The sequence below is a fragment of the Salmo trutta genome, chromosome 37, assembly GCF_901001165.1.
Source record: "Salmo trutta chromosome 37, fSalTru1.1, whole genome shotgun sequence".
Lineage (NCBI taxonomy): Eukaryota > Metazoa > Chordata > Actinopteri > Salmoniformes > Salmonidae > Salmo > Salmo trutta.
In genome coordinates, this window is record NC_042993.1 from 10,303,384 (window position 1) to 10,316,470 (window position 13,087).

The 13,087-nt window shown below is 39.8% G+C and overlaps 1 protein-coding gene across 2 annotated transcripts; it reads right to left on the reverse strand.

Moving 5' to 3' along the window:
• Positions 1-11,012, reverse strand: LOC115176687 (carcinoembryonic antigen-related cell adhesion molecule 1). 2 transcript variants are annotated; one of them, XM_029736884.1, is made up of 10 exons: positions 10,945-11,012; positions 8,694-8,784; positions 7,549-7,872; positions 2,538-2,807; positions 2,025-2,279; positions 1,533-1,653; positions 1,255-1,283; positions 819-985; positions 457-489; positions 1-304 (listed from the first exon to the last, which is right to left on the reverse strand). In XM_029736884.1, the coding sequence occupies exons 2-10, from the start codon at positions 8,737-8,739 to the stop codon at positions 299-301; spliced, it is 1,251 nt and encodes a 416-aa protein (XP_029592744.1). In that variant the 5' UTR covers positions 8,740-8,784; positions 10,945-11,012; the 3' UTR covers positions 1-298. The 2 variants fall into 2 exon arrangements, with proteins under 2 accessions (XP_029592744.1, XP_029592745.1); XM_029736885.1 differs by lacking the exon at positions 10,945-11,012 and having other exon boundaries at positions 1-301; positions 8,694-9,059.
• Between the last annotated feature and the right edge of the window lie 2,075 nt (positions 11,013-13,087).

Here is a 13,087-nt window from a genome sequence, read left to right on the forward strand (position 1 = left end):
GCAGGCAATATTTATTAGTCATTCTGTTTTTACATCATTTAAATAATTTGTATTTATTTAACTGGCATTAATTATGCTCTAATTTATAAAATTACAGTACAGTAATGCGTTATCTACTTTCATTAACAAGGTTTTCTTTTCAATGTTAATAAATGACACAATAAAGCAGACAAACATAGCGTAAATGTATTATGTACGTTACATTTCAGATCCACACTGGGTGTTATCATGCAGGTTTTCTTTGTGTTGATTGTGGAACTGGAGAATGGTGGTTGAATGGAGATCTCTTCCTGACCTCTTACTGCTAGTAGGAAAGTAAGGGAGAAAAGAAAGGAACATTAACTTCCATTTATCAGCTATAATACGGCATGAATACCATTTAACATATAACACATAAATCAGTTGTTTTTACAGTATTACAGTCACATGGTGCCATGTGGTCTAGAACAAACTTACCATTATCCTAGTATCATAGGTACTCTTGAAGTCCTGCAATTCATAATTTGGGATAAAAGCAGAAGTAAACAACTGCAGAACATAGAAGGCAACAGCCACACCAACAGTTGCCATGACAAAATACATAACCTCAAAGTCCTAAACAAACTTTTACAGCGATCATGTGTTAGTGAATAACATGAAAGGGATCGAGACTGAATAGTTGTCATTAAGTCAAAACGAAACTTATATAATATAATTGGCAGTCTTTGCATACAGTATTTTCAACACTGTACATTCTGTTAAGCAAAGTAATCTTGTTTATTACAGTAAGACTGTAGTAGAATACAGATGTGCACAGACACATCCCATGTTTTACTTACTGTCAGGGGTAGAGGTGGAGATTGATTTTGTTGTGTGTTGTCACGCACAGGTGATGGGTTCTCATACACAGGTGATGTGTTCTCATACACAGGTGATGGGTTCTCATACACAGGTGATGGGTTCTCATACACAGGTGATGGGTTCTCATATACATGTTGTTGCGAGCCTTTAAGAGATACACAAATAGAGGTGGTTGTATAGTTGCTGTTATCTTGTCTGCATTTGTCTGCATAAGCATTGTTCCAGTATTAGGCATCGTCATAGAGATGTTGTACTATATCATGTAATTTGTATGAATCCATTTCATTTCTTTGTGGAAACCGTACATTTCTCTGGATGAGAGCGACTGCTAAATGACAATTTTAATGTAAATGGATAAAACAAATGTTTGAAAACATGATTCATTATAAGATTGGAGATAAAGCATATGCTTACCTCCTCGATGCATTGGCTCAACATTGCTTCTATATGCAACAATAAATAAACATTACAAGGTATAAGAACATGATATTACAGTGCTTTTAACAGTTTATAGTGAAGTTATAAGATAAGAACATAATATTACAATGTTTTTAAAAGTTTATGGTGCTTTTGAAATATACCCAGGCCCTTTTTCTGACCAGTTTAGATCAATGTGAAAACAGAGCCCATATTGTCTATTGCCGGCAGTGATAGAAAATACACTTGTTTGAATGAAACGTTTCTTAACTCACCCATTTTTCTTCATGAAATAGACTGCAACACTAACTGCCACTTCCACAACCAGCAACACTATTATCACAATCCCAGTGATGACAACAACAGACAGTCCGTCTGGAGTTAGAGAGCCCTCCGCTGCAGAGACCAGAGAGACAACCATACAGAGCTGAGAGAAAGGCTACACACAGTGAACAAACAGTACTGCACATTACAGTGCATCTAGGTGACAATTACAACACAACAAACACAACAAAAGGCACTATTTTAAAACAAGTTTGGAATGCAAAACTTCATACGTATAACTTTTCTTCTACTAGCACTGACTTTTCTGATAATTACTTTGAGAAAAATTGTACTTACTATGACTGAGATATTTGGTTGTCCCACATAGCTACCTTAATGCACTAACTGTAAGTATCTCTGGATAAGAGGGTATGCTAAATGACTAGATGTAACTTATCTACTTACTATGTTCAAATTGTCTTTAAAACTTCTACTAACTTTACCTTTTACTGACAGTTTATGGACCACAGATGTTTTGTTTCCAGTGACATCATTTGTTGCTGTACAGGAGTACTCCCCACTGTCAGAGTATTCACTCTTCTCTTTAGTGAACTCAGGTGAATGTCCAGGTATCTCTGTCTCATTGTGCATCCAGGTGTAACTAGCAGGGGGGTTGGAGTCAGCAGAGCAGGTCAATGTAAACTTCTGTCCTACTTCTATTTCAGTTGGATCCTTGATTTCCATACCATCAGGTCCATCTGTAACACAGAGATCACCAGTTAGTCATAGCTACAAGTTCATTAGTTTGTAATCAGTGTGACGGTGGAGTCATAATGGTTGGTGTAAAGTGTGTTCAGTCATTGTTATATTATTTTCACGTGCATCTGTTGATGGTACAGTTGCTACATTTATCTGGTACATTTATCAAATCAAATCAAATTTTATTGGCATGTGTATGCGACCAACAAAATTTGATTTGATTTGATTTATCCTCAGGCTTATAGGGAAGTACTTACAGATTACATTCACAGTGTCACTGGCATTTTCAGAGCTGACATGGTTGCTGACTCTACACAGGTATTCTCCACTGTCTGTTCTCTTCTTTATGGACAGCACTCTCTTATCCTCAGATAAGATGATATTGTCACCAGAAGACACAGGATGACCATCCTTCATCCACTCTCTGGTGATGTTGAAGCCAGCTGCATCACAGGTTAAAGTGACAGAGCCCCCCTCGATGATTGGTGGGTTTGGGGTAATTGTGATAGAAGCACCAGATACTGTTTCTGTGAAGTTAATAGAAGATGAGATAATACTAATTATTGTGGTTTGTTAAAAAAGAAAAGGAGAAACAAGTTAGTTTTATGTTCATGTTACACAGTGGTAGAAAAAGTACCCAACTGTCAAACTTGAGTAAAAGTAAAAATACCTTAATCGAAAATGACTCAAGTAAAAGTGAAAGTCACAGTAAAATACTACTTCAGTAAAAGTCTAAAAGTATTTGGTTTTAAATATACTTAAGTATCAAAAGTAGATGTAATTGCTGAAATATACTTAAGTATCAAAAGTAAAAGTACATAATTTCACCGTCCTGATATTAAGCAAACCAGACGGCACGATTTTGTTGTCATTTTAATTTACGGGTAGCCAGGGACACACTCCAATACTCAAACATATTTACAAACAAAGCATTTGTGTTTAATGAGTCTGCCAGATCAGAGGCAGTAAGGATGACTAGGGATGTTCTCTTGATAAGTGCTGCTAAGCATTGGAAATGTAACGCCTACTTTTGGGTGTCAGGGAAAATGTAGGGAATAAAAAGTACATTATCTTCTTTAGGAATGTTGTGGAGTAAAATTAAAAGTTCTCAACAATGTAAATAGTAAAGTACAGATCCCCCCCCAAAACTGGCTAAGTAGTACTTTAAAGTATTGGTACTTAAAAAACGTACACCACTGGTGTGACATTACCATGGACAGGCGCAGAGCTCATCAGCATAGACGGGGCAGTGCGCTCTCAAAGGGTCTGCCATGCCAAATAATGTCTCCCGGCCAAATAGTGTCCCCCTCTACGTCACAATGGGATTCGCTAAACTATTAGCGTCCGTTGTTATATCAACGGTGGGATGACCTAATGATTTGAATTTTTGAGATCATTACATTCTAAATTACATTCTTTTTATCATTGCTATGCAAACAAGGCTGATTTTCGTGACAATTTCGCTGTTTAAACAAGTTTGGTTTAGCTAATAAAATGAAACAATTAATTCAAACTACTTTTAGGTACCTTGTTAACATTACAACATGAAATGCATGTCTTAAACATTGCTACATTTCAGAAATGGCAAAGAAAACGTGTAATCTGCTTGACACATTAAAGTTACTTACCTTACAGATCACAAAGTCAGCTAATTTCCACTCCATTCATATGCAAATTCATTTGATTCTTACACTGGCTTGTCTGGCTGTCATGTTTTTATTTTAACCTGCCCTTCCCTTGTCTACACTGAAATAATATCATTTCACTAGTCCTCTATTAGCTTTTTCTTTTCTGGCATAGCACATTAGTACACCCTTGTGGTTCAATATATTGTAGGTCCTAGGCTACAACAATGAATAATGTGGAACAAATAAATACCATCAAAGGATACCTTACAATTTACAATAATGAACACCTTGTGAAACAGCTGTGAAATCCAACCTGAAGTTCGAGCAACAGCCCAGCAACAGAAGCTAGAACTGATCGAATCCCATCAATGACGTAGAGGGGGAAACTATTTGGCAAGGGGACACTATTTGGCATGACAGGTCCTTAGCAAATCTTTTAAAATTAATAGCTGATATGCCCCATCATAAAAGAAAATTAGGCTGTTAGTAGGTTATTTTATCATCTACCTTATTTATAACTTGCGTTACTGCAAACCGCATACAGAGCCTAGTTTGAGCAAAGCGAGAGCTCACAGCTCATTGATCATGTGTTCTTATAATCCCAGTCATTGTGCAACATTTCTACATACAATCGCGTGTGAAAACCGTTTTATGTCATATCCTATTTTGACGCATGTTTAACCTTGCTTCGAAGTAGCCTGTAGCCAAAATTTGACCATAGAAATGTTTAGGGAATAATTGTATAAATATTCCTCATATATCATTGAAACCAGCATTTCTCTCTTGTGCTATACATTTTTATATCAACTTTATTTCATTGTCCAGAAGCCAAAGTCACAATCCTACACTATTAGGTTTTAGATAGCCACTTTTTTTATAAGTCATATTAGCAACCTATTCTAGTTGTTGCATCTTTAGATTTCCACTCATTCTAAGTTTCTAACAGATATTTGTACCTGTCACATGAAACCACTGGGATCAGCTGCCCTTTAGAACAGTGTTTTCCCGCTAATTGCATGTTGGAAAATGATGTAGCCTAATACATTGCTTGCTATATTACAGTAGCTGAATGTTCAAAAATGGCCTAGAGTCTCTTGGTTGTGAAACAATCTAGTGGTGCTGTATGAAGTAGACTATTAGTAGTTTGTTAGTTTAACACTACTAATAGTCTACTTCCTACAGCACCAATACAACATTCAAATAATTTTCCAGGTAATAATTAGACAATAATATTAAATGAAAACAAATTGTTTAGCCAAGCCTTTTCAATGTTCATATTTTTTTTCAATTATTATTATTAGTTTTAAACTAACAAACGTACTAAATAAATGAATAATCATTTTGAAGACCCTGGTCCCTCCCAGCAGCAGCCCTGGCAGTTGCCAGTCCCAGGCCAGGGGGCCCCTCAAGGGGGTAGAGTGACAGACAGCTAGTTGTACATTGCTTTATAAAATAAGCAACACCAGCTCAGACCAATTCCAGGATCTAATGACATAGTTTTACAGTTGAAATTGGAAATTTACATACACCTTAGACAAATACATTTAAACTCAGTTTTTCAGAATTCCTGACATTTAATCATAGTAAAAATTCCTTCTCTTAGATCAGTTATGATCATCACTTTATTGTAAGAATGTGAAATGTCAGAATAATAGTAGTGAGAATGATTTATTTCAGATTTTATTTCTTTCATCACATTCCCAGTGGGTCAGAAGTTTACATACACTCAATTAGTATTTTGTAGCATTGCCTTTAAACTGTTTAACTTGGGTCAAACGTTTCGGGTAGCCTTCCACAAGCTTCCCACAATAAGTTGGGTGAATTTTGTCCCATTCCTCCTGACAGAGCTGGTGTAACTGAGTCAGGTTTGTAGGCCTCCTTGCTCGCACTGGCTTTTTCAGTTCTGCCCACAAATTTTCTATAGGATTGAGGTCAGGGCTTTGTGATGGCCAATCCAATACCTTGACTTTGTTGTCCTTAAGCCATTTTGCCACAACTTTGGAAGTATGCTTGGGGTCATTGTCCATTTGGAAGACCCATTTGCGACCAAGCTTCAACATCCTGACTGATGTCTTGAGATGTTGCTTCAATATATCCACATAATTTCCCTTCCTCATGATGCCATCTATTTTGTGAAGTGCATCAGGCCCTCCTGCAGCAAAGCACCCCCACAACATGATGCTGCCACCCCCGTGCTTCACGGTTGGGATGGTGTTCTGTGGCTTGCAAGCCTCCCCCTTTTTCCTCCAAACATAACGATGGCCATTATGGCCAAACAGTTCTAATTTTGTTTCATCAGACCAGAAGACATTTCTCCAAAAAGTACGATATTTGCCCCCATGTGCAGTTGCAAACCTTGGTCTATATTTTTTATGGCGGTTTTGGAGCAGTGGCTTCTTCCTTGTTGAGTGGCCTTTCAGGTTATGTTGATATAGGACTCGTTTTACTGTGGATATAGATAGTTTTGTACCCGTTTCCTCTAGCATCTTCACAAGGTCCTTTGCTGTTGTTCTGGGATTGATTTGTACTTTTTTCACCAAAGTATGTTCATGTCTAGGAGACAGAACGTGTCTCCTTCCTGAGCGGTATGATGGCTGCATCGTCCTTTGTTGTTTATACTTGCATGCTATTGTTTGTACAGATGAACGTGGTACCTTCAGGTGTTTGGAAATTGCTCTCAAGGATGAACCGGACTTGTGGAGGTCTCCAATTTGTTTTCTGAGGTCTTGGCTGATTTATTTTGATTTTCCCATGATGCCAAGCAAAGATGCACTGAGTTTGAAGGTAGGCCTTGAAATACACCCACAGGTACACCTCCAATTGACTCAAATTATGTCAATAAGCCTATCAGAAGCTTCTAAAGCCATGACATAATTTTCTGGAATTTTCCAAGCTGTTTAAAGGCACAGTCAACTTAGTGTATGTAAACCTCTGACCCACTGGAATTTGTTACAGTGAATTGTAAGTGAAATAATCTGTCTGTAAACAATTGTTGGAAAAATGACTTGTGTCTTGCACAAAGTAGATGTCCTAACCGACTTGCCAATATTGTAGTTTGTTAATTAACAAGAAATTTGTGGAGTGGTTGAAAGACGAGTTTTAATGACTCCAACCTAAGTGTATGTAAACTTCCGACTTCAACTGTATATTGGGATGTTTTACAGTGTCAAAAATGTATTTTCTTTGGTTTTTGGTACATCACTGTTGAAAAGTTTTTTGTTTTGTTATTTATTTATTTATTTCTCCAGGATCAGGGGGCCCCTAGATGTGTGGTCCCTGGGGTGATCACCAGGGTTGGGGTAAATTCAATTTCAATTCCTGTAAATTCAGGAAGTACACTTAATTTCCAATTCCAATTATCTTCTATGGTTTTCAATTAGTAAAAATTGAAATTTGAATTGTAGTTTGCTTAACTTTTTGAATTGACTGGAATTTAATTGGAATTGAAACCCACGCTGGTCGTACCCATGGCCCTCACACTAGCTCTGCTTCTGACCATGGATCATGTTTGTAGTAGAGTGTCAAGAGATATCCATCAAATAAATTGTATTGTTTTTATGTATGGAAGTACATTCAATTCACAGTTGACAACTCAACTTTAACATTAAGTGACATCTTTTGGAACTCAGGAGGTACTCACCATAGACATTCAGTGAAGTATTTGACAAATACATCAAATCAGACTCTCTTAGGATCACTCTGTATTCTCCATTGTCAGCAATGGTCAGTTTCAAGAGCTCCAGAGATCCAGTGCTATTGTCCAGACTGATCCTGCCAACATATCCCTCTCCGGTCACAGGACCTTCAGAACTGAGAAAGTCAACAATGATGACAGGGGGGTCACCAAAAGTCCAGACGATTGCACTAAGTGTGGTTGGATTGATGGTGGTTTTGAAAAACACATTTCCTCCCAATGTTCCATTCACAGGTCCAGGTGGAAGCACTTCTAGACCAGCACAATATACTGAGGAAAGATTAACAGGGCTTGATTATCATGTCTCCAAAACAAACAAAAAACACTGTAACCAGACAGTTTTTATGAGTTCTTATGCACTTTTATTTAACTAGGTAAGTCAGTTAAGAACAAATTCTTATTTACAATGACAGCCTAGGAACAGTGGGTTAACTGCCTTGTTCAGGGGCAGAACAACATATTTTTACCTTGTCAGCTCAGGGATTCGATCTAGCAACCTTTTGGATACTGGCCTAAGGCTCTAACCACTAGGCTTCCTGCCGCCCTCAAGACTAACCACTAGGCTACCTGCCGCCCCCAAAATTAATTATAACATAATTATTTTATTAAGACAATTTTGGAAGTCACTGTGGAAGCCTTTGTGCCTAGTAGAATGACTATATTTTGTGCAAGCAAATATTAAGCAGCATTTGTCAGCAACTGAAAGGGATAGTTCAACCAAATTACAAAATTACATATTGATTTCTTTACCATGCAAGCCATCTATGGACAAGATCTGACACCAATCCGTTAAACATTTTATTAAATGTGTATGGCCTTAGAGATGGGCATGAACATCATTGAAACTACGTCTATGAATATTGACAAAGAACCTGCTATTGATTGAAGAACCATTCCTACTGTCATGGGAACAGAGAATAATGTATTACATTAACACAGAAATCATGGTCCTACATTTTCAGAAGGATCAAAAAGGGTTTAGAAATTATAACGTGTTTCACCCCTTGGATTTAAAATTGTCCCTTGTCGGTGCTTTTAGGGCTAACCTATATGTGGCTGTATTTTATTGAGTGCAGCAGATAAGGTCTCACCTGAGAGTATTGCCATGGTAAGAAAGACGACTACAGATGCCACCATCTCTTCTGATGTAACAAATGTCTGTGATTCAGACTACTTCTGTACCTAGAAATAAGTATTGCATAAGAGACAGGGATTCAATAAAAGTGGTCTACAGTAAGAGCAAAACCTGATCTGAGGAAGGAATATTGAGATAAAGGGTTTTGATGAGTTATATCGCTGCATGAAGGAACAAATGACCAAACTCCACTTTCAGAATACTACAATCCACCTCCACTAAGACTAATAAGGAAGCTTTGTGGGGTTTTACATTCACTGAGCCTGTTGCCCTCTATTGTTTTGCAGGCTTTGACTGATAAAGATAGTAGACTTTGGTCTTTAGGTATTTTCTGATAATAGATGATATATTATATATAATATACTCCTTCTCAAACACTGACATCACTGTAGGATCACTTAGAACCAACACCCAGCTTTGTAGGAATGTTAGTTGAGGTAATATGTACATCTAGGTAGAGTTATTAAAGTGACTATGCATAGATGATAACAACAGAGAGTAGCAGCGGTGTAAAAGAGGGGGAGTGGGGGGGAGGGGCAATGCAACTAGTCTGGGTAGCCATTTGATTAGGTGTTCAGGAGTCGTACGGCCTGGTAGAAGCTATTTAGAAGCCTCTGGACCTATACTTGGTGCTCCGGTACCGCTTGCCGTGCGGTAGCAAAGAGAACAGTCTATCACTAGGGTGGCTGGAGTCTTTGACAATTTTTAGGGCCTTCCTCTGACACCACCTGGTATAGAGGTAGTGGATGGCAGGAAGCTTGGCCCCAGTGATGTACTGAGCCATTCACACAATGCTCTGTAGTGCCTCGCAGTCGGAGGCCGAGCAGATGCCATACCAGGCAGTGATGCAACCAGTCAGGATGCTCTCGATGGTGCAGCTGTAGAACCTTTTGAAGATCTGAGGACCCATGCCAAATCTTTTCAGTCTCCTGAGGGGGAATAGGTTTTGTCGTGCCCTCTTCACGACTTTCACGACTGTCTAGACTAACAGGGATGTAAAACAAATTTGTACACAAAATTTGAAAGAAATACATTTTTTATGCAAATAGAACATTTCTGTGATCTTTTATTTCAGCTCATGAAACATGGGACCAACACCTTACATGTTGCATTAATATGTTTTTGTTGAGTATACATGGTTTAGTTTAGTTTATTAGGATCCTCATTAGCTACTGCACATGCATAGCCATTAACGCTTATTACTGCATGTCATAAAAACAAAGCTAACCAAATTAATTTAGCTAAGTCGACCTGGTAGGCCCATAACCTGCATAAACATGCAATAACCTGATGCTAGTCTATTGTTAAACCTTTGCAGCAGAAGGTTAATTTAAAAGATCAGCGTTACCTAGAACTTAGCCAGGTCAACATTGGAAAACAAAAAAACGGACAACAAATATGAACAATGATAATAAGAATTACGACTAACTTACCAGAAAAAAGTACGATTAGACTCTTGAATGACGATTAGTACAGTTAAATACTAAACATGCCGGCATGGTGACTGGCTTTGTAAAATCAAACAAAAATTAGCACAAAGTTAAGTGTGAGCAAATTCCCTATCTAGTCTAGTTATCATCAAACCATGGTATTTGAATATGTATTCAATGTGTCACACCCTGATCTGTTTCACCTGTCCTTGTGATTGTCTCCACCCCCCTCAAGGTGTCGCCCATCTTCCCCATTATCCCCTGTGTATATATACCTGTTTTCTCTGTTTTTCCGTTGTCAGTTCGTCTTGTTTTGTCAAGTCAACCAGCGTTTTTTCAGCTCCTGCTTTTCCCCAGTCACTCATTTTGAGAGCCCCCCTGGTTTTGACCCTTGCCTGTCCTGTCTCTGAGCCCGCCTGCCCGACTACTCTGCCTGTCCTGACCCTGAGCCCACCTGCCGTCCTGTACCTTTGCCCCACCACTGGATTACCAACCTCTGCCTGACCTGACCCTGAGCCTGCCTGCCGTCCTGTACCTTTGCCCCACCACTGGATTACCAACCTCTGCCTGACCTGACCCTGAGCCTGCCTGACGTCCTGTACCTTTGCCCCACTACTCTGGACTACCGACCTCTGCCTGACCTGACCCTATCTGCCGTCCTGTACCTTTGCCCCCTCTACTCTGGATTATCGACCCCTGCCTGCCTTGACCTGTTGTTACCTGCCCCTGTTGCTATAATAAACATTGTTACTTCGACAGTCTGCATCTGGGTCTTACCTTGGTTCCTGATACAATGATAATTGTAGCCTCGTAGTCTGCCGGCCCGTGATTGGTCTGTGTCAGTGATTGGTCTGTGTCAGCACGTGGTCCTGTGTGATGACAAATATAGTCATCAGAATGGATCACAATTTAATTAAATATCTTGATTTGAACTTTAAAATAATTCAGCGCGGGGATCGAATTTGATAATAATAAAGTAATTTTAGAGCCCAAAACGGCCTTCCAAAAAGTTGTTTGGCCGTCTGACAATCGTGATTTACATAGTCTTTCTGGGGATGACCGTGGCTTTTGTCATCGCTAGGATGCTACGCAGTAGCCGACCTGCAGAGCTCGTGACTGCGCTCCAGACCAGACACTGGGGGCCTGGGTTGGACACATTACAGCTAAATGGCCCCTGGTCATACCGGGTCACTCTGACTATGGTGAGAGTGCTGTTGCCATCACCAAGCTGAACTCCATCAATGGCTGTGACCTCAGAGCTGCCATTCAGCCAGCAGTAAGTCAGGGAGGAGCCAGAGGAGGAGCAGGACAGACTGCCAGAGCTGTTAACGAAGTTATAGAGGTAGAAATAGGGTTCGCGGATACTAATTTATGGATGGAGTGGATCCAATATACATGTGCCTAGTAGATCTAGGCACAATATACTACTAGGCACAATATACATGTGCCTAGTAGTGCCTAGTAGATCTAGTAGATCTAGGTTTCCCCCCTTCGTAGTGGCAGGAGGAAACAATTACTGTTTGGCCCGGTACAGTACTCATGGGAGAGACTTGGGGGAGGTGGCCAGATGTAACAGGACTGAAAATGTCACTACTGATGAGACTATGAGGGATCTGACAGGGTGGTTGAGATCCGAGGACTTCAGTAAGATTGAGAAGCCAAGAGCTGATGTTTGGTGGTTGTGTGGGGGAGTGAAACTGTGGCCGAATTTACCTATGAATTGGACAGGTATTTGAGCATTGGTACAGTTAGGCTTGCCCTTCACCCTTATTCAACACAAAGACCTAGAGCAAGGCAGAAGAGAGAGGAGGAGTGCTCCGTCAGGGTCCTTCGACGATAGAGTATACATTGATAGTATTGGGGTTCCACGAGGGGTGCCATATGAATTTAAAGCAAGAAACCAAATATTAGCAGAGTTAGTCAAGCATTTTCTGGTGCTCCACCTTAAATAAGAATGTGGATTGGATAAATTATATCTATTCATAATCAACAGCGCTTCATCAACTATAGTAGTGATGCGATAAAAGGATTAGCAGAACAGACGGAGGCAGCTAGTTTGATGGCTTGGCAGAATAGAATAGCATTGGATATATTACTGGCTGAGAAGGGTGGTGTGTGTGTGTGATATTCGGATCAATGTGCTGTACTTTCATCCCAAATCACACAGCTCCAGATGGATCAGTGACCAAGGCCCTGGCTGGTTTAACCACATTGGCAAATGAGTTAGCAGAGAACTCTGGGGTGGAGACTTCCCTGACAGGGTGGTTCGATAGTATGTTTGGGAAATGGAAAAATGTTGGAATCACTGTGTTGTGGGCTGTTTTCACCTGTATGAGTGTGTTATTGTTGAGTGGTTGTTGATTGATTCCCTGTGTGAGAGGTTTGATTAATAGGACTCAACAGATGGTGAGATATGGACCGATCCCAAGTTCAGAACAGTGGGACGACAAATATCAAATCAATCAAATGTTTTTATATAGCCCTTCTTACATCAGCTGGTATCTCAAAGTTCTGTACAGAAACCCAGCCTAAAAAGCCAAACAGCAAGCAATGCAGGTGTAGAAGTACGGTGGCTAGGAAAAACTCCCTAGAAAGGCCAAAACCAAGGAAGAAACCTAGAGAAGAACCAGGCTATGAGGGGTGTCCAGTCCTCTTCTGGCTGTGCCGGGTGGAGATTATAACAGAACATGGCCAAGATGTTCAAATGTTCATAAATGACCAGCATGGTCAAATAATAATAATCACAGTAGTTGTCGAGGGTGCAACAAGTCAGCACCTCAAGAGTAAATGTCAGTTCGCTTTTCATAGCCGATCATTGAGAGTATCTCTACCGCTCCTGCTGTCTCTAGAGAGTTGAAAACAGCAGGTCTGGGACAGGTAGAACGTCCGGTGAACAGGTCAGGGTTCCATAGCCGCAGGC